This window comes from Leptosomus discolor, chromosome 2, assembly GCF_034619465.1.
Source record: "Leptosomus discolor isolate bLepDis1 chromosome 2, bLepDis1.hap2, whole genome shotgun sequence".
Classification (NCBI taxonomy): Eukaryota; Metazoa; Chordata; class Aves; order Leptosomiformes; family Leptosomidae; genus Leptosomus; species Leptosomus discolor.
In genome coordinates this window covers 54,057,556-54,080,533 of record NC_141392.1, presented here as the reverse complement: position 1 = coordinate 54,080,533, position 22,978 = coordinate 54,057,556, and the positions used below count along the sequence as shown (strand labels likewise).

The 22,978-nt window shown below is 37.3% G+C and overlaps 1 protein-coding gene across 1 annotated transcript in view; it reads right to left on the bottom strand.

The window, feature by feature from the left end:
• The window catches only part of ADGB (androglobin), a 122,616-nt gene that overhangs the window by 5,320 nt on the left and 94,318 nt on the right, over positions 1-22,978 (bottom strand). Inside the window, exons 28-35 of the mRNA XM_086460412.1 lie at positions 18,581-18,776; positions 17,311-17,422; positions 10,395-10,525; positions 8,586-8,741; positions 6,072-6,198; positions 3,950-4,019; positions 2,391-2,574; positions 594-781 (exon numbers count right to left, since the gene is read on the bottom strand). Coding sequence (XP_086316538.1) covers positions 594-781; positions 2,391-2,574; positions 3,950-4,019; positions 6,072-6,198; positions 8,586-8,741; positions 10,395-10,525; positions 17,311-17,422; positions 18,581-18,776 — 1,164 coding nt within the window. The remainder of the gene's footprint in view (positions 1-593; positions 782-2,390; positions 2,575-3,949; positions 4,020-6,071; positions 6,199-8,585; positions 8,742-10,394; positions 10,526-17,310; positions 17,423-18,580; positions 18,777-22,978) is intronic.

The window sequence follows — 22,978 nt, the reverse complement described above, 5'->3', positions numbered from 1 at the left end:
GTTTGCCGCTACAGAATTACTGTGAGATTCAAAAACATGTAAGAGAATGATGAAAGGGAAAAGTACTACAGTACACAGAAAGCTTGTGAGTGCCTACCAAACCAGGCTTTGGGAAGCCTTCCAATGCCTGCATATGAAAAGTGCGGTATGCCAATTATTATAAACACCACAAATTGTCATCCACTTAAGGAGCTCATGGTTCTGCCAAGTTCAATGACTTCAAAACTGATAGGTTACATTCACTGTTTCAACTCTGATTCATTCTTGACTGGTTCTGTTTTGAGTGGAAAAAGGGGACAAAAGACACTGTGATTTTGGAAGAATCTGAATGGAACATGAATTTTTATTGCAAAATTTTATTCCAGTAAAACATACAAAGTCTAATAGTAGTGAGTACCTTTATATGAAACAAAATACCAAACATTTTGTTAGAAAGAATATTAGATCAATTTTTGTCACTAGCACCAGGCAAAGAGATAAAATGTGATATAATTGACAAAAATACTGGAAAATAACACACATTCTTACTTATCTTTGCATATAAACTTTCTTTCCCAAACTGTTAAATACAATTCAGCAGTGCTAGCAATTACTTTTTTTTCCCTAAACCTTTTCCTTGCTTTTTTTTGTGTGCATTTTGGCTTTTCTTCTCTTGCTCTGCTTGCAGGACTGCTTCCTGAGCTGCCAGCTCCTCTTGTTTTCTGCGCTCAGCCTCTAGCAGCTTACTTCTGTATGCTTCCCGAATGCTGTGAATTCTGCTTCGTGTTTCATCTAAGGATGCCTATCCAAAACCAAACAGCAATACCCCACCCAACACGTGAATCTTGATTTCATCACGAGCAACTGCACCCTTCCTGTTACGTGTCACTTTGTGACTCTATACATACAGGGAAAGCATCTCTCCTTTTCTTTTTACGTGTATTTTTATTGTTTTGTCACAGTGACACAGTTATATGTCAATCCTTTTTAAATTGCTGGCATAATATGGTAATTGTGTGAAAGAGGGATAGTGCAACAGACTAGTTACCCATCTGGGTCTAGTCCCTCTTCAGTTACTGGCATGCTTTGTTGTCTTAAACAAGTCCTTTAAAACCTAGTTTTCAGAAATGCTGAAATGGCTTAGGAGCTCTAGTCTTTTAAGAGACTAAAGGAGCCTAAATCACATTGACCTTCCAACGAGACTTAGGGCAAGCAGGACTTGGACACTTCTGAAAACTTTTTCCTTTACATTTCCATCCTGGAAAATGGCGATGCCTGGATACCTTTATATAGTTCTGTGTGGCCTACAGATGAAAAAACTGTAAAAGTGCGAATCAGCACAGTATGCATATTCACAAGTAACTCTCATTTTAAATTTGTACTGTGAAACATCTTTAATGGACATACTTTCTAGAAAGAGCTGAGGAACTACTCTTAATAAGAATTTGCCCTTCTAATATATGATATGGTAGGCATCCAAAAACATCTGAAAACCTGGACATGCATTCTTATTAGGATTAATTAGTCACTGGCAGAGAACGATGGCTCCTTGCAGACCTGTAGCTGAGTAGTATGAATCAGGCTATCTGGGAACTTGTTAAGGAGATGTTTTCAAATGACTTCTGTAAATACGTTAGTTTGATGTAAAATTATTTTTACTGTCTCTTGTCCAGTTTTAAGAGCTCTGAATAGTCACCAGCTGATTGCTAGTGGTTACTGTATTACCACTGTATAACTAAACATTTTGTTCCTGTTGACACTCAAGGGTTAAGCCAATTTTGTCAAGGTATTTGTACCGATTTCATGTGCAATACATTGGCTGAGTTAATCCTAACAATGGATCCTATGGTAATGCTACCAAATTTATTATTTATAGAAAAGTTTTTTTAAGGATTAATAATACCAATTTTTTGTTTGCTGGCATCATGCATATTCCAGGAAAACCGTGTTCTCTAACTTTGCTGTAAGACACATTAGGAGCAACCTGCCCTCCCTATGTAAATTATCATGTCCTTTATTACTTTCCACAAAGCCCTGTATAATTCCATAACAAAAAAAAATAACCAAACCAGAGATGCTCTGTCTACTGTGCATCTGGTCATGTATGTCAAATGCTCAATTTATTCTAACTTATAACTATCCTTTTATGGTGATATTCTTAAAATAGCGTTTTTGCAAAGAGCTTTATCAAGAAAATACTAAGAATATTGTATTAAGGATGTTGTATAGTACTATTTTTTTTCCCCTAGAACCTTTAGTTTTAACCTTTGCGCAAGAGAAATTTCAGGCTTGTTCACTGTTTCTAATTATTGGTACTGAATACGAAAGTCTTGAGCATCATTGATCAAGATATTCGTACTAGTGGTAGATATCACAGTAATAGTTACTGGAAAGTAATCTGGAAAACCTACCTGCAGATTCTCATACATTTCAAGTATATTTTGCTTCAATAAAGCTCTGTCATTCTGTTCTTTTTCTCTTTGTTCCAAAGCCAGCTCTCGAAGTTCCCTAAAATGGTTGATTTTTTCCACTTTACGTATCTCTTGCTGTTGAATGATAGACTCATTTCTTAGCACAGACTCAGACATCGTTTTTCTGAAGGAAACAGAAAGATATTTGTCTCATTTAAAATACAGTTTTGAGTGGTGTATATTTTCTTTAATACCTATATGCATATATTTGGCTTGTATACTGCAATGTTATCATTGAATGGTTAGATATGGTTAAGGAGTCACTTTTCCTCTGCTTATATGTAACATCAATGAGAAGGTACATTCCTGAGGCCAGGTTGTCTTATACTTGAGTGTCTATTTTCTATAATGTTTGCAAAATCATGCTCATCTTTGAGCATATGAAAAACTCCTACATGTGACACTTATTTTTAATTTGCAAGAAATATAATATTTTCAGAAGTTTTTGATATTATAATTCAGCATCAAGACAAATGCAATTATTTTCTTTTTGCTGTTGGCATAATGCCAGCTAAGTGGATAATATATTTTTATAATTTGACTTAAATGACTAGTGTAAAAAACAAGGAATTGAAGACAAGTGAAATGCTTACAAGACTCAAGTCTGTGGAATATATTTTGCCATATTTTCTACTGTTTTAATGTTATTCACTTCAATATAACACCAGTTTCCCTTTCAATTTAAAATTAAATTTGGGGATTTTTTCAGGATGTTCTAACGTCTTTTGAAAGTTGTGAGCTGCATAAATGCCACATTGAATACAAATGGAGTTAAGGATGAACTGGGTTCTAGCTGCAGCACAGCAAGCATGCAGGTGCTTGTGTATTAGCTAGATATGTTCATATCAACACATGTAACAAAGAATTTTGTTCCTTTGAATAAATAATATAATTAATATAATTATTTTGGCTATTAACTATTAACTGAACTGAATTTGTTAACTGTATTATCTGAATCTAGCTTCACATCCTGAACAGACTTCATACGCGCTTCTTTCAAGATGACCACTGAAATCAACGTATTTGCCTGCACATGCATTTTTGTCAAATTTTTATGTCACGTTCTCATTACATGCAGTGCAGTAATTCAGCTCCTTTGATATGTATTATGTTAAGGAAAGGACATAAATTATAAATGGATGTGGGAAATCACAGATTGTAAAATGCATCCATGCCAGGAAAATCAAAGCTGAAAACTATCGTGATGCCATCTACACTTCTGCGTTCAGTACTGGGTGATTTTGTGTACACAACATAAAAAGGACAGGGCCAGGATTTTCACGGCAACTTTAACAAGCATGTGACAGAATTGTAGCTTAGTTCAATGACATGTGAAGCATAAAGTCTAAATTCCCATTTATTCTACTGCATCAAATTACAGATAGGATACAAGTGCATAAAATATATATTGCATTTATTCATTTTTATATATGAAAATCCTTAGCCAGTCTTTCATTTTGGTGTTTCACTGGGACTTAATCGTTCTTGCTGCAGTTTACCTCATGTAAGGACTAAGATCTATAGGCTCCCATTTTTTTTGCTGCATTTTTAAGCTTAAGTCAATAGATGCTTGTGACAATTTCTCTCTTGTGGTAAGAGAATCTACAACAAAACAGATTAAACAGGTTATTTAGTTATGCTAGGAGGCTCCATCTAAATTCTTATATAGTTTTTTCTTCTTTTGGCTCAGCAAAATACATTGTTAAATGAGAGTATGGGTTGGAGAGGATATAATGTTTCTGCCTTTTCATTTCCAACACTCATGATAGAATCAAAGATGCTGCAAAACCCTCACATATGCTAGAGTGAAATTAATATATGTATTTTAGCTAAATCCACAGTACTCAAGAAGGTTTGTAAATCTGAGCAAGAATATTCTATTTAAAGTGGCTAAAGAATATAAGAACTTCTAATCAGCAAGGAATCACATTCTTTTCTTTAAAGAAAAGGCAATAAAAATCTGATTGTTCAGTCCTGGCTGTAGTTTAAAAAAATTATATTCCCTTTTGGGCAGAGATTTAGTTTGGGAAATATCAGTTTAAAGAAAAAAGGTCCCATGACAACTTAAAATTGCCATTCTGAAGTCTTAGAATTATTTAACCACATGGATAGTAATCATGTTACGCTCTAATGTAGCATTCTCCCAGTACAATGACATATCTGATATTAACCATGCCACTGTGCTAGGCTGCACTGTGATTATTCCAACGCTTCCTTCTTCAGTTCATCTGGATGTGCTGAAAATGCCTATGAAATTTGATGAGATTTAACAATGGCAGCGATAGTTTGTTTCCATAAAAACTCTCCTATTACCCTAATTACATTAGCAATCAATTGAAGCATTTAACAAATATTACCAGAATTTTCTCACCACAAATAGGAAAGAGATTTCTGAGCACTAAAAAATTTACAGTCTATGTATTTACTGTCTATACACAGACAAATATACCAGCCTTCTCTGTTGGTCTAGAAAGGCAACATGGACTTCGGAAGGGCCTTAGACACTGCCCATCAGTAAAGTATTCTTCAGATCATAAAAATTCTCTTTAAGATACTGAACATTACAGAAATGTTCAAGCGTGTTATTGCCCTACTGCTGCACTCTATGGAACCGAACCATAACAACTTAAAGTCATTGGGGTGTCACCTCTTTACTTCATGAGACTTTGTATTAGACTCTGAATTTAGTTTAGAACAAAGCTCTTGGTAGACAAGCATTAATTTTGAAGTCCTTGTCCAATAACTTAGAGGAAATAGTATTTTTTCAAGTTCCTTTGGAATACAAGAAGTAACTAATGATGTGTTTATCTAAGGCATAAGGTGAGGACTACTTCTGCTTTAAGTTCTGAAACTCCTAGGAGGATTACTTACCTGACTGGCAAAATATAAATCCTAACAAGTCAGGTACTGGTCACAGGTTCTAATTCCTTGCACATAAGCCATGACCACTTATTATCATAATCAGACCCGGGTATTATACTTTCCTTTTTGTGATGGCCTGATCTCACCATTGTTCTCAGAAGAAAAGAAACAACAAACAGCCTTGCACCCAGTTCAGATTTTCATCAGAGTCCAGCAATTGCCAGGGAATACAAACGAACAATGCATAGAAGCTGTAACCCCTAAATAAAATTAGACAACACTTATGGAAGCTGATGCTACTCTGTATGCACTTCTTGACACCTCACTTCCAGAGCACTGTCCATGAACAGGTTCCATGTCTTACTGACATGCATTTTCAGCTGCTAAACAATTTTTTTAATATTTCTACGTTAATGACCTCTGCTACCCAACTTGGAATTGAGGAAGTAGGTATTTTCCATTGAACTTCCAAAAACTTCAGGTTAATTTAGTGTTAAAATTCTAGTACAGAAGGACTGCCTAAAGCTTGCTTAAGGGTAACTTGGCAGCTTCCAAGAGCGGTAAAGCTCTATCTGTGTCTGAAAACAGAGCAATGCAACACTTAAAGAGGAGAGAGAGAAGGTAGAGACTAAGCATGCCGTTGTGCATTTGGACACCATTATAGGGGCTGTTCTATCCATTTACTACCAGTATTTAATGCAGAAGTCTTTTCTAAGGAGCTGAACATGATGAACATGATGAATCAAAGACATACTTGACAGAAAGTTATACCCTTACCCCTTTCTCCTGAACTATGTGTTAAACTGGCAGACTCAGTCCCAGCTCTGGGCTCCTCTGAATCTCTCACAGCGTACTTATTAATAAACCGCATGCGTTCCTGAAAAGCCTGGAGATCAAAGTTTTAATCCAGATAAGAAAACTTCTTTATCCCAAAGAATTTTCAAAAGTAGGAATCTATAAGTGGTCAATAAGACAGTAAATCTTCAAATCCAGTGCACATGAGATATGATGCTCTTTATATTACCGGTGAGTATATTTCACTGGTTCAATCTATAAAAACATCACCTCTAACAACAGGAATACCATTAGTGAGTCACTGGGGAGAAAAAAAAATAAATGTAAGAGGACCATTTCATGTCAGAGTCATATTCAAGCCATCTCTCCAACAGATTTTTTTTTTCTCAAATAATAACCTGTCAACATTAAACATGCAATTTTTCTAGTAACATTTTTTAAACTTTATTTGTTTAGTTTTATTGTGTTGTATAGAGGAGAAATAAATTAGCATTAGTACTTAAACTTCATCTTTCATTTCTATCAAGTGTGTCTTGTGTATATGAATAAGAACCCCTAAGTAAACCTTTGTGAGAAGATAGTTCAGTAAAATGAAAAGCAGGCAGCACACTTTGAATGATTTCACTCCACTCAGTGCATACTGGCTATATTTAGCACATATCCCAAATGAGAAAATGATGCTGTCAATAACAAACCTAACACCTGAGGGCAATATACAACTCTGCCTTGGGCTGGAATCAGAAAAGATGCTAGGGTTCCCATTGAATCAGTCCTGAGACATTATGGATACTTACACTAAAGGTCATCATGCAATGAAATACTGGGAAATCACTGATGTCCAAGTTTAAAATAACCTTTGTATATATATAAAAAAAAAAAAACAAACCCTGAAAAGCAAGGTTCCCCCGTAGCTGAATGTATGGTCAGAATACATTCAGCTACTGCACCTCCTTAGGGAAGTATCACTTCCTCCTAGCAGCTCCTATAGCCTGGTGGTTTAGAATTCCTCCTGAGAAATGGGAGCTATGGGTGGGTGGAATTACCTGGAATTACCAGACTCAATTACCTTTGATGCCAAAACCAGGCATCACCACTTCTGCCTGTCTTTTCAGAAGGTAACTTTGGCTCACTGGGCTTTCTCTTAAGGGCTCAGATTGCCAGAATGGAGGGAGAAGCCAAAGGTCAGCCTGGAGTCAGGCACCCAATTCCCAGTCAGAGGGCATATGACCCTGAAACAGGCAGATGCTGGGGCAGGGTGATCAGGAAGAAAGAAGAAGGGGAGCTACTTGGTCTGGATAGCAGACCCCCAATTTAAACTTTTTTTTTTTTTTTTTTTTTTTAGTGTATTGCATGCAGTTACTGCAATTTTCTTAAAGATAGCTGTTCTAGAAAAATGTCACAGACCTACGGTGCTTTTAAAATGGAACACTTTAGTTGTAATACAGTTGTTTTTTTGATCAAAAAAGGCAACGGTGATAGAACCAGCATACTGAAGAGACTCTTTACACATCAAAGGGGGATTCATTTCCAGCTAATCTTTAGCAGGCTGTACTTGCATTTTCAGTCTCAGCACAGCCAATCAAAGCTGCAAAGTAGTGTCAGAAAAATATATTGAGCTTTGGATACACTGAAGAGAACTGAGAAAAAATTGAAAGTGTAACTGGAAAGACCCATGTCTGAGGTTAATTTCTGAAAGGTAATATAAAAAAAGCAAAATGCTTCTGAGCTGAGGTTTCTGGCCAAGTATCCCTCAATGGTCAATGGTGGTGGTGGTGATAGGGGATGACTGTCAGGTAAGTTTAAAGACTGCATTTTGTTCTTTTATTTTCCTTTTTTGGTAATGATGCTTCCAATTCTGAATCAGCAGTGTAACTTTTCACTTTGCTACCAAGAACATGTATTATTTCTCCATCTTAAGCATCCATCATGTCAAAAGAGCCCAGCTGCAGCTGACATTTGAATTAGTATTGCTTCTTCAAAACAGTGAACTCGTACAGAGCAGCATGTACAGGCTTATGGGTAACCTGCAACCCAGAATGAATTTGGGAATCCTGGCTGCAGGGGACAATTTGAGTGATGATATGGCCAGCTGCCAGTTCAAGAGAAATCTTTTTGGCATGTTTATAACAGTGTATTTCTCACTAGAATATATTCATGCTAAACACTAAATTTGTCACAAGTAGCAGCTTTGCAATTGTGTAGAGGTAGTGGGCTTTCTAAGGAGAAACTTTTCTCTGTTTTGGAAAGCAGAATCTAAAGTCTCAGTGACCTACAGAAGTCTAAAGTAGGTGATCTGGATTCCTGCCCAAAATTCATGCATGTAATCTTTAAGCTGTGTAAAATTGCCTGTCCTCCACAGAGTGGTGAAGAGGACAGCCATATGAAGTCAGGTCTCTGTTGTGGCAACTGCTCTACCTTTGCAGCAGCTCCTGGAACTTGTGAAGAAACAATACTGCAAAGATTGCACTCTGATATTACCTTGATAGCTCTTCCTGGCTCTGCAGACTCCCATGCTTGTTTCATGGCTTTGATCTCATCTGCTCGCTGGGTGTCTTTCTTCACCTCCAGAATGTCTGCCTCTCTCTGTTCACTAACTAGACGTAAAGTCCAGTATGGTTTGTTTGAAGCAGCTTGCTGAAAGTGAAGTATCATAAACACAATGTATTCATTCGTATACATCTACTACCACTGTTTAGGATGAAGTTATGATTCTGTATCCTGGTAACTTTCCCAACTGATATGCATTATACATTGATAGACTTTGACATATATTACCACACAAATAGTGGCTGCCAAAGGAAAGCAAAATTACTTTGCAATGTCTAGAAGCTCTCTGAGCTATTTTGCTTACATGCTTCCCCTCCACTCCCGTACAGCATGCTCCACACTCCCAGTTCTTCTGAACAGTCTGTCTGAACAAGAGTATTTGGTAGCAATTTTTCATGCAATTGTCTTATCTCCCTGGCAGCTTTTCTCCCTTCCCTCCCTCCTTTCCTTCCCTTCATTGCACAAGCTTTTTTACTAAAAGTCTTAATATATTTAACTAGGTTTTTAGTGTAGAAACACATCTTGCTCTGCCTTATGAGGCATCAGGTTCTTTCCAATCACTTCCCAAACTCTCTAAGCCACCTTGATACGTGGCTTCACCAGAACCATAGGGTACAAGTAGTGCCTGAAAGGTAGAAGACTGTTCTGCTGTCTAACCAATGAATGAGGTGCTGTGCTGCATATATTTCTGGAAACCGTACCATCTGCAGAAGCTTTAAACCCAAGATTTGCAAGTACAGATAGGAGTTCAGACTAACGGTGGGCATCTTCTTTATCTGCAAGCAGTCCCACCTCAAAACTTACATCTGTTTTAGTGGCAGACTGAAGAACTCTCAAGAACCGTCATCCCAGCACCCCTAGCAAACCCCATCACTGGAGCTGAAGGCAGAATTCTGACACAGCCTGAAGCTGCATTGCACTTCTGTGGCCAACAATCTCAACTGCAGCCACTCAGACTGCTGTGAAAGAAGGGTTAAGGCACTGTTCCAGAACTCTGTATAATTAGGTGTGGATATGAATCACAGGGAAGTTTGCTGTGCAGCAGGTTTAGTCAACAAAACAATTCAGTAGAGATTTCTTCGTGAAAAACTATGGAGATGCCCTCCCCTTAAACTACATGCCATAAGGCAGCAAAATTCCCAGCAAAAGCGATACCATTAAACGAGGAGCTGTCAGTTTCTTCTTTGCCTTCCATTAATCTCTTTGCAATCCATAAAGTAAATTATTCCTTTTAAGGCATACAGGCTGGCAGTAGCCTTTTGGTCCACCACAGAACACTCGGATTATCCCACCACAGATGAGAAGAATTTGCAAGTAGGTACCAATTTTTCTGCCATTGTATGTCCGCAAGCTAATGACAATTGTGACATACAAGACAGGAACTGACTATAGTGGAAAAACCTATTTCATCTCCCTGGGAACCCATGAAAACCACTACAATGAGGGACTAATGTGACATGAATATGGCGAATTCACGGAATTTAATAAACCTTCAGCAGAGACAGAAACTAGACCAACAAAAGGAACAACAAGGAGTTGCTTTATACATGAAAAAGGAAATGAGCACATTACATCTCTAAATGCAGGCGTAAAGGTGAAAAGGTGGCAAAGCAGGGCATAGAGAAATGCAAGGGATACACTAAAGGGGCTAGTAAGACTGATCTGCAGACCTGAAAATATCTTTACACTCAGTACAATGACGGCACATTCAACAAATCAAGTTTTTGGCTTTGTTCTCACCTGAGATTCAGGTCGAGATGCAAGAGATACAACCGATCCTCTTTCTTTATTGGACTTGTCTTTTTCTGTCTTCTCAGATGCTTTATCTTTTGATTTTCTGGTTGGTTTAGGAATACTTCCAGACTTTTGTCCTTCAAAATAATTAACCATTAGGGGAAAGCTGTGCTCCTCATGCTTTCCCCCATGTACTATTCAGATGTAGTTATGATGCATAATGAATTAGAGGATACCATTGTCATCCATAAATATATTTCCCCATATAATATCCAGGGTTGAATAACGGCACAAAACAGCCATACAGAAAGACAAAGAAAAGTCAGTTAATTAGTTGACACTTTCAAGCACTATGCTAACATTTATTGTTGGACCAAGAAAGAATGTGGGGACAAAACAACTTTTACAATCAGACCTACAAGGTGGACATATTGTGTCAGCCTTATCTGTCCTAAATAGCACTTTACTCAGGGCTTAACTGTGAGTTTGCTATGGTCCCTGCACATCAGTCACTGCATTGTTGCCTTGCGTATGGGTCAGTCCGAAGACTGCAATGTACAGAATCACAGTCTGTCTCTTACTTCTCTTATATAGTCTCATACAATCTCTGTCAGTGTTATGCACCAGGCAGGTAAGAAACTCAAAGGAGGTAAAGTCAATGTTCTCATCGTCTCATATCCTTGTAAGCCTGAAAGTGTGAAGAGCAGAAAGGAAGATACACCCCATCAAAAATGCAAGGAAGTTAAGGTAGAAACACATTTGAGACTTGATGCATATTTAAGAAATTAAAAATTATCATCCTCAGAACTATCTGAGAACATTTTGGATTAATTCTTTTTATCAGTACGTGTGTATGCTATTATATGGGTGTTGTATCTTTCTTTGAGTTGAAGGCACTAAGAACTGACACTACAGTGTCTTAGCTGGTGGGAGCTGTTAACAAGACTTTTTGCATGTCACATTCTTGTTAAAATAAATAAATAAATAAAGCCTGTAACAGCATATATCTTTAATAGCATAAGGAACATACCAAATGAAACAACCTGGAATAGAACCACAATACTATGAGAAAGATTAATGATCCGAGTCTGAAATCTCCATTTCCCTCAACCTTCATGCTGCTTGAAACATTAAACAAATGCTGAATACCTGGATTTAGTCAATACAATAAACCAGGGGATTTCTTTTAGAAAAAAAAGAGATTATGAGTGACTGTTTTACAATCTGGCAATAATAACAAAGTACTTTTCACTTAATGCTATGCTTTTCTAATTTCTTTCCACTGAGGGCAGATCACTGTGCTGCATGATTAATAAGCAATGTCATGGCTTGAGGTTATATGGATATATAAAATTTTAAATATTAAATATATAGAAACGTATTTAGAATACACATGCAACTCATACAAGCAAACAGTCTATGATATATGTGTATTACATCATACATCATACATGTGTTTACCTATAAATTGTATTATTCTTATCTCCTTATGCTACTTAAATAATGTACAATGGCAGCAAAGTGCTAAGCTTAAACTGATTCAATGCAACCAAAGGATACATTAAAGAATGAAAGCAAAAGTTAAAGTGGTCTCCACAAATATTTAAGATACTAAAACAACTCCAGAGGAAAAGCAGACATAAAATAAATAGTGATGACATTATTTGAAGTTATAATATCATGACATAAATGGCTTTCTATTTAATTTCACATTATCATAACATATTAGCACCATAAATTGGGCTGGTATACATGCATTATTCAGTGATTTATTAATTTTAAAAGCTAAATTATTTATTGTTTATCTAAACACTGAAGAGACCTCCAGTGTCATTAGCTAAATGATATCGGACAAAGACTTTCTATGTCATGGGATACCACAAGGTTTGTCTGGCTTCTATAAATATTTTACAACTCTGAATTTTAACATTTTGATGCTCTGGACTTACTGCGTACACTGAGAAGTTAGTAAATAACAAACAAGCATATGAAATGACAGGGCTAAAATGAGGTATCCTGCTCTAACTCCAGATATGAAGGCTTAGGGCAGGATTCAGTCGAGCTCTCTTAGTTAATAGTACGCTGCATTGTCCAGGTTCCTCCAGCCCTCCTCCCTCCCTCAACAGAGCAGGCAGTCTCCCTGGTGTTGGGATCATCCTCCAGATACTCCTGCAGGTGGCACTGGCTGCAGTTTGGTACTATAGCATACAGCCCACTCTGACTCTAAGGGAGATGCGAGTAGTTACTTGGTGCTTTTCCAAGGACCAAGCCAGGCAAATGCTTTGTATCGGATGTGGTGAGAAGAAAGGCAGGGACATGATAGAAAAAGTAAAAGGCCATTCCAGCTCACAGCTTATGCGTCAATCATCACAAACCCTCAGTGGCAGTTATTGTATATGTATGGCACCAAGAAAAGCTTGGGCATTGCATCAATTGACAGTGATGACAAACAGCTGAAAGCAACTCTTAAAATTAGCTTCTCTACCGCTTTTCAATTGTTTAGTCAGAGATTCATTTAGTCTAATGCCAGAAGGGACCATAGTGATCATCCAGTCTCATGTCCTGCCTATGACAAGGTAAATAATTGCACCAAAATGATTCCTATCTGGAGCTCATAACTTGAGATTGAGATACAACAATTCTCTTTTTAGACAAGATAGACAGCTACTCCCGATTCATGAAATTCAAATTACAGAGAATGCATCTTATTCATTGGTAAAACACAGAGGAGTCTTTTGAAGTTTTCTTTGAGAGGATATCATGCTCCCACTGAAACAGGTTCTGAGCATTTAGTGGGATTACCCAGTAGCTGGCAGGAATGACTGTTACTTGCCCCATGAAAGACTTTCAGATTTGGTTAGGAAATGTTGCTTTTCCTGTCTCTGAGTGGACCCTCAGAAAGATTCTTGACAGATAGCAACACAAAAAATCTTTCTAAAGTTGGGCTCATCCAGACTAAAGTTGCAGTAAAAATATACCAGGATAGAAGCAAGCCACCAATACAGTTGCAGTAGTAAGGTGGGATTAGAGCATGGCTTAGAGGTCTACAGGTCTTTAAACTCTAGCACCATCGTGCATCCTCAGTGACCTATTTTTTCACTGAACACCAGGCAAGTGATTAATGACTACAGGCAGGCAAGGTGGGAAAGAGATAGAGAGAGGGAGAACTGAACATCCTGTTAAACATCTCACGAAATCCTGCCCTTGGCATGAGCCAGCAAGTTCTCTTACGGGAAGAGAAAACCTGTGGGAAAAACTTTCCTAGCTCTGGAGAAAAACAAAGGATATTTCCTCTCCTGCCCTTTCAAACCTACCTTTGCTACCTGGCTTAGACACTTTATTTCCCCTTGCTCTCCCATTTGGATAAAACAGCCTTCTCTCATCAACAGCTAATAGTCTTGAGTTAACTTAAGGCAATATATAAACTACATGCTGCAGTGAGCATTCGGTGCACATTGATGATTCAACTCTACGTCGTGACAGTTGCACAGTAAAACTTCTGATCTTACTACAAGAAAAGTAAAACCAAAGAACCCAAAAAGGCCATAACTGAAAATCTTATATACAAAATGAATCTTAAAATAATTTTATTTGCACAGTTGAGCAACTTAAAATGGTATTAGCAGCTGCAAGACTGCCGACTAATTTTTCTCCTTTTAAGCAAGAATTATGACCCAGACCTTACTCTTTTTACTGTTTCTTCATTGAAGTCTCACCCCATTAACAGTTCCCAATGGAAGGAAAAAAAGGAAACAAGAGAAAAGAATGAAGACTGTATAAATAATAAACTATCTGGCACTTTCTAATTCCTGTGTACTTGAGTTTTCCTGGTTAATGCCTTTTTAATGTTTTGTTTGTGCAATGTGCTCTTTAATAAAACATTTAATGAGATTTCATATATAATAAATACGACTAAATATTAGTAATGAAATAACTTTTGCTAACACAGTTCTTTTTACAAGTACTGCCAAACTCCAGTATTAAGGATTTTGAAGAAAGAAAAGAATAACAAAATCAACAAATACAAAATTATCATAGCACCTGTATGCCGGAGAACTTACTTTCTTCAAGTATCAATGAATATCAATAGTATAATAACATGGGTCTTCATTTAAAGGGAGACTAGTTTAAAATACTTTAGTAAATGCTAATACAAAACTGAAATATGCTTTTGCCATGATAAATTAGCTTTAATACAAAACCAACTCCAGATGGCACTGTTGTCTTACATGAAGAAGTGATACCTGAAATGGTGAAAATTTGCTGCAGGAATTTTCCACCTGGCTCAATGCAACTTTCTTAAAAATCACATGGTGAGAGGATGCCTTTTTGGTTACATACCAACATTGTTATTGTATGTTATGAATTGTGTGTTTGACAACTGGTGTTGGCAGCTTTAAATGGTAAAGCTGAGTTTTCAAATTGCTTTAAGACTAGTTCACCATCAGAAAAAGATTCAAAGATTAAATGTTGTTTTTTCCAAAATACTTACCTATAGTAAGCACTCCAGATAAATATAATGGGGGTTAATAGGGGTACATAAAGTAAATGCTATGTAGTAAATACAGGAGTATTGGTGTTTAAACTTTATGATATATGCAGTTTTTAAACTCTGTTGGTGGCCTGGGCAACCTGTTGGTAGACTTGTATAAACAGAAACACACAGTTAATATGAATTATGAAATTGATTTGTGTTAATTTGAAAGGCAGCAATTATGAGAGGACACAGAAATCACAACATTTAAAAAGAACCCTAAGATAAAAGTGCTCGTTACCACTGACTGTGGCCTGAGTCTGGTTGACTGCAAATGAGCCAAAGCATCAGTCAACATGGAGAAGGGAAGCTATGAACTGGAATACTGCTACCTTGGACTAAACATGACAATACTCCTGACATCGACAAGCTTCAGTAATAACAGCTCAGAACTAGTGAAGAAACTTAGAGGTTAAGTGACCTCCTTTGACCTGCAGTTTCACAGACTATGGTGATAGCTGTATGAAAGGATACACACCATTAGCATGACTGGTGTGTTAAGTGCAAGCTGTTACTATGTAGTTGACTCAGAAGAATAAGGCCATGTAATAGGATGCCTATTGTAAGAATCAGTCTATCACTAAAGGGAAAATGAGAATAAATGGAGTCATCTAGGAAGAAAAGATGATTTTGTGAAGAATGAAACAAACAAAAAGCAGGTGATATCACCACTAAAAAGCTGTGTACAGGCCTGTAAGGCTACATGACATAGCTCCTCAAATACTACTAAAACTGACTAGGGACTATAGTAAATCAACAAGATACATCTTTGTAAAGTTCTGTAATGCTAGCTGAAAAAAGACTTCAAAAATCTCAAACGTTGCACTCATCTTAAAACCAAGAAATAACATAAGTCAGCAATTACTGCTGATGAATCTTACTTCAGTCCAGGGTAACAGAAATTTAAAAAAAAAATACGACCAGACATGTAAAAAGAAATATGTAACCAGCGTAAGAAGTGAGAAATAACACTAATAAATAAAGATCAAATCTTCCTAAGAAAATTTAAGGATATTAGCAAGTGTATATATGTGAGGATAATGCAAAAATAATTTCTCCTTATCTCATATTTTAAAAATTGAGTTACAGAACTTTAGTATTAATGATGTGGGAAATTTACTGAATGGTGGAAAGTAGTATTTTAGGTTCTGCAGGAACCTAGGGGTGAGAGCACAGGGGAGTCAGCTGCATGCATGTGTGTGTGTGATGGTCTGCTTCAACAGCTGGAGTAGGGCTGCAACCTCAGGAGCTCATACAGGATTCAGGGGCCAGGTACCGGGCAGACTAGGTGTCTTAAGTTCAGCTCCTGGAAGGACCCACCTTATATATATATCTATCTATAAATCTCTCTAGTGGACTTCCATTCTGTCCAGCCAGAGACGGAAGCAGGATGAGGCCATTGGTGCTGCCTGTGCTTGTGTGAGTGCTGTGAGTGTCTGTCTGTGATCTGTGTGGCTGGCAATGTCTATATGTATGTATACATGTATATATGTAGTGTGTATGTGTGTCCTGTGTGTGTGTGTGCCTGCTGGGACTACATCTTCAGCCTCGCTAATGATTGGACCTGGGGATGTGGAGCGGCAGCAGCTTCACCTCTCTTGGGCAGCTGGATCCAGCATGATAAATCTTCCTCTAACATAATCAAGATCTGAATCATTCTGTGTCAGCCCCAGTGGTAAAAGGAGAAGCAAATATGAGACATTTATCTAATTTGTAGGATACTGACTAGTATTCTAACTGCTTGTAATATGTGTTGGTTTTTTTTCTGTCCCTTAACAAGAAATGGTAAGAGAATCTGGGTGAAAAAAAAACCCAAGGTTTCTTAACTCCTCTGTCCCCTTACTGGCTTGAATACAGAGCCTGTCCTTGGGACTTCACCTAGTCTTGCCTCCTGCCTAAATTCTATTCCTAGCAGTACAGAAGTAATTTATATCCCAAAACAGGCTTTTTTTTCCCCTTTTGTCAGTGCATTCTCTTAAATTATTAGCAGGCAAGTTTCTCTAGTTTCAGTAGAAACTTCTATCTTTGGATGTACTTTGTCAGGGTACTGTGCCTTTATATTACACTTCATCAGTCTCTCTGACTGTAGAAGCAGTCATACTTCTACAGCTGTTCCAGATCCCTAATTAAAGTTGAGCCCTAAGCAGCGCAGGTGAGTTTTTCAGAGCATTCTCTGATTTCCTTATACTTTGTGAACTGATGGTATAGAATCATGCAATCAAACTTCATTTCTATGAACTCCAGAACAAAAAGCTTTGTTGCTTAATTATTTCACTCAAGTAGTGAATAAAAGAAAAAAAGTCCTATGGTCTTGGGTTGCAGCAATGTACCATTCTTTAAATCAGTAACATGATGCAATTGACTAAACACACACTTAGATCGACCTACCTTTGATTTCATTTTTCTCCATTTCTTTCAGTTCTTGAACAAACAGAGACTGACTCTCAGTAAGTGGCCAACTATTATATAACACCAATGCTTGTATTATATACTTGTGAGACTGCGAAAGAAAATGCAATACGTTAACATGCTGAGGACATAGCAATTATAGTAAGCATTCAAAAGCCCTGCAGGTTGGTAAACTGCCAGCAAATAAAACACATAATTAATTTACAAGCTTGCACTTACAATAGTCACAAGAAGCTTAAAAAAATGAGTGTTAATTCAACAGATTTTATTTTAATTCCTGTGAAATTAAACAGTTACTCATGCATTTATCAAGGGAAACTAAACTGGGCTATACAACAAGGAGCTACATTCCTTTAAGATGTCCATATAACTTTCCTATGTATGCCGTGTGCTAAACCAAAGAATTTTGTCTTTGTTTTCAAGACCTACTACAAGGCTTTGAGTCCTAATACTAGCAGTCAATAATGCCTTAATTTGAGGTAAAGGTGACAGGTCCGTGGGTTATTTAAAACATTGTCCACACTGAACGGGAAATTATTCTCTTGAAAAATTGTTTTCCAAATTACAAAGCCAGTTCTGAGTCAAAGGAACAACCCTGGAATTTATTTCTCAATCATCTTTCTTTTTTTCCCTTGGAATATTTTGTTGCAATTGAACTCAATTATCAGGAAAAATCACTTGGACAAGAATTGTTTTAGAAAATAAAGGTTATTTTTCTAAAATAGACAAATAATACTAGGTGAAGTCAAGAAAAATCCATGTTTTGTCATCCCTCTCTGAGAAACTCGGCTCAAGTAGCAGCTATTGTGTGTGTCTTACTAAGGTTTTCAGCTGACTGGCAATAGGTGTTTCACTATTAGAACTATTAAATATGGCCTTATCTTACATTGTATTTCAAAGAAAAGTCACACTGAAGCATCTTTAACTTCATTACTGGTAGTTTTTGGCCCTTAGCTGAAAGTTATGCTATACTTGGATTTGGCAAACGAAGAACATTTAAAGATTGAATATATCACCTTAATTTGAAAACAGAAGTGACCCCTTGTTATTTGATTATGCATACACATACATTATCCATTCTCCATAGCCTCATTCAGAAGCTACCAACAATCTTAATTTTGGATTCCTTGTTCTTGCCTCAGGATATCAGAACTCCACATGTACCAAAAGTATTATCAATACCCCTTCAATGTTTGTGCTGCCTTTTTTTTTTTTTTTCCCCAAATCCCAATGATTTGGAATCTCTTACTCGTTGTGGACTTCCATCATTATTTTGAAAGTTTTCCAAGAGGAAAGATCCATTTTCCAATATAGGTGGGCCTTCTCGTACAAGTCCTGGCTTGAAAGAAGCTTTAGTGTCCTTTGAAGATGAAACATGACCTTTTTTTTTGGATCCTCCAGTTTCTGATTCCTTCTTTGTACTACTTTGAATAATTTGGGTTTTACTTGCTGCAAGATGATAAAAAATATCAGTGTTAATTTCCAGAAATTCTATGCATTACTAGCATGAGGTAAACAGATGCCCCCAGCGACTATAAGAAAGAATAACCATAGTCAATTTTCTCATGCTGTATTATGCTCACAAGGTTCCAATTAAAAATATGCTTATTCCAAATTCTATCGTGATTTCACTCTGCACACAAATCACAGATCTCTTCAGTGTAAATAATGAGAAATTTGAGACTGTATATATAACTGTTGTTACTATTTATAAAGCATGTACTTTCTTTGCCCCAAAGCCCATACTTTTTTCCAGCACTGACCACCACAGCACCATACTATATATTACATAATACAGACAGCCTTGTACTCTGTATGATGGGGTCTCTGTGGAAGGAGGGGAGAGGTGCATTGGCTACAGTTCTGGCACCTCCTACTCTTACAGAAGTCTCTTACACCATCGTGACACAAAGATCATAGCTGACTGGAGTTTAGAAAAGGCTAGTCTTGAAAGGAGCTATAGAATCGGTCTATCCTTTATGAGGTTATATCATTGTCTCCTAAGGAAGGTATTAACGCGGAAAAACTGTGAAACACGAATGTGCTAAAGAAGGGCTGTAACAGAAGTACTAATCCAGAAAACATAAACTTGTGTTCACTTCTAATGCCGCTGAAATCTATGATATTATCTTGCTTGAATGTCTACAGAGAAATGAAAGAGAATTTCAAAAGGAAATAGTTCATAAAAAATTGAATAAAGGCAAAAAGAACAGCTCTGGGGAAGCAGCTTCACCTGTGTGTTACACTAACGATAGCTGGACTGACTTCACTGAGGACCTTCTTCCCAAGGTTTAGTCTAGAAGCAAAATAGGATACTGTATCATTGCAACACTTCAAAAGAAAAATGTACAGTTTCATGTGGGTTAACAAAACATCCAGGGAAGTTCACAGGAGCTGACAGGACTATTAGACCAGATTCAGCAAAATGTACTGGTGGTGTCTCAGTGTATAAATGCCAAATAAAAGTTTAAGTGTGCCACTAGAAACTCAAAGGGTCAGAAAATACTGTTTCTTGTGGAAGTCAAATGCCACAGATCACTTGCTATGGCATCTTTCCTCTGCATAAGGCAGTGCTTCCTTTTTCCTAAGAAAATCAGTATAAGTTGGGAAATGAAAACAAGACCTTGCAGAGATGCTTTCTTCAAGATGTTTCAAACTCCTAATCACAAGCTATGAGTTGCTTTTCTGCATGACATTCAGAATCTTTAGCACCTGAGCTATCACTCTTGCTGACCCCATGGTAAGGAGACCTGTGAGAAGAAACCTGAAGGAAGACAATACTTGGTTTCTTCTAACCCATTTCTTAAGAGTGATGCAACACCATGGGTGTTGTTTTGTAAAAGATACGCCTAAGCAAGCCTGTATCTGTGGAATAGTTTCTCACTCAAATAGAGCCTGCTGAGCTTTCCAGGTATCAGTTAGCTTCCTATGCTGTGAAAAGAGAGAGGAGACATAACTCGTAGTGTTAGAGTATCAAATCTTTCATCAGACAGAACCAAAGTCATGAGGCTTTCACTCAACAGAAGTGCACTTGGATGAAGAAGAAACATTATCCAGAGACCAGAATCTTGCATGTTCTTTTACATCTGTGTGAAAACCTGCTGCAAAGAAAAAAATGGCATTCTAAATAGAAGAATAACTCTACATACAGACATTTTCCAATTGGGCAACTTGCCTTTAGGGCACCATTTGCAATATTTTCATGAAAGTTTCTAGTCGGGAAGGATTTTCAATGCCTGCCTGAGCATTGTTATCAAGGCACACCACAAATAATTTACAAAAAGGTAGCTTTAAAGCAGTGCGACCAAATAAAAGTCAATGACCTTCTTGAAGTCAACAGAGAGGTGAGCTCCTCTCCAGGAGGTGTGGTGTCTGGGCTTTAGGAGCTGTGCATTGGCCCGTGAAGGAGTCTACCTCTACCTATCAAGGCAGCTGGGTTTCAGGGGAGGTTGCATTCCTTAGGCTATAATTAGCTTTCATGAATGCCTCACTAACCTCCTCTTTTCTCTCTCCTAGCCCTGAAGAGCTTAAGTACTGAAAATTTCTATAATGGTTTGCCCAGAGGATGAAGTTATCTTGCCATGAAGATAACTCAGCTCAGAATGATGGAATCCACTGTAAGAGTCATTCTGCTTTACTTGCTGGAAAGGACTTGGGAAAGTTCCCAAATGTGCATACACATCCAAAATAATAGTTCTAGCAATTGTCAGCAGGTGGTGCTGTGACACCAAATTACTTTTCTTACTACGTACCTAACTAGTCAGTCTTGGTTTTCCTAAAAAAGCCGTGACTAGAAGGAACTCTACGTACCTTGGTTCCAGATTCAAATATCTGAACGAGATTTTGATACTTTGAGACTGGATTGTATCAGGCTGCTACTATGGATAATAAAAGGATTATGAGCATGCACTTGCTCATCTGTGCTTACAGGACTGCTGTACTTGTATCAATAAAACGAGCTGTGCTTGCAACATGTCAATATGTAACTCCTTTATAGGCAAGAGAATATTCAAGGTCCAAATCATCTGCTACATCTCAGAAGAGGTAAATATATTCAAAATCAATTGGTTTAATGTAAGTTTTGAGCTATAAAGGACATTTATAAAACACCTGTGACTGGAGATGAATGAATAGGTTGTGAGTGGGAAAGGGGGATAAAGTTTTATTGGTGATAGTTGCACAGTCATGTCACTTAAGAATACTGGCAACACGGTGGTCAATTCTATGACAGGCAGAACGTGTGTGATAATGAACAGGTCTCAAATGTGAGGACTGTGTCTTGCTTAACTAGTAAGTTTGGTGCTGAGGGTATAGCAGTGGTTTCTGATTATTCCTATTCTGTGAAAACACAGGTTTTTTGAGAATAACTAGATACTGACAGTAGAGTCTTGTTCTATTGAGCGTCAGTTGTACAAACCTTCGTCTGAAATTGGCAACAGTATTCACGGAGGCTCCTATATTGTTATTGTATAGGCTCTATTTTCCTAACACTTTTGACAATAGCAAAGAAACATGCTTTTACAATGCCATAAATTGCACCTACAGACACTCAGCAGGTTGGGTAATGTGATACTGTCATGTTGATTACACTGAGTATGTTTCATAATCTTTTCATATAGTTTGGATGCTCTGAAAGATTTGAAACACACACAAAATGTCTTCTTTGTGACAGGATGCATATATATAGGAAGAGAACTTCAACATTAAGGCCACTTGTTCTAGTATTGTGAAAATAATAATAGAAAAACCAGCAAACAGTGACAGCTTCGGAGTCATTCCTTCCAAACAACAGCTCTCTGTACACTCGCACACACTTAAATGGCATCAGAATATTCATTTCACCTACAAAAACAGACTAAAATCATAACACTGCTGAATAGGAACCTGATACAACAACCTTCCTATTTTCAATCAGGTTAATGTAACAGGTATTTCATTGAATAATTCACAATGGATTAAAATAATTTTAAACTATCAGAAACTATTTGTATATCACAGCTCATAAGAATAAGAGATAGAAGCCTAATGCATGTATCTGATTTCTGAGGACATTCTGTAAAGTTCTTCTCACCTATGTCCCCTGCTACCATAGGTGAGAAGAACTTTAGCAAAGATAAAATGTCCCTCTTACTTATTTTGCCTCATCCTCTCCCTTCTAGCATCTGTTGGAACCCATTTCTCTTCTCCCTCAGCTCATTGTCCCTTTCACCTTATTTCAGTCTTCAGATTATGATCTTTGACAAGATTGTTTCCTGAAAGAAAGTTTCTCCTTTACTTTACTGAGGGTAACTTGGCAATTGATTTCAATTATAGTGATGATGACCCTAATCTGAGCTATTTTATACCTTTCCTGCTTCTATTTCCACCAGTCTACTATTAAGTTTACTAATCCATTCCCACATTCCAAAATACCAAAAATACCTATTGATTATCTTGGTAACTCAGACAGAATCATGACAGCTTCTCCATGATTTCCTTTAAAAACACAACATTGTCATCTGATGAGTTACACTTTAAAAACACGGTCTTCATAGTTCTACATTTCTAGTACTAACAAGGTGCAGTTGAGACAGAAATCAACATGTTTCATAAACATGATTAAATTAGTTATTTTTCCCCACACAGCACTGGAAATTTGGATAAAACA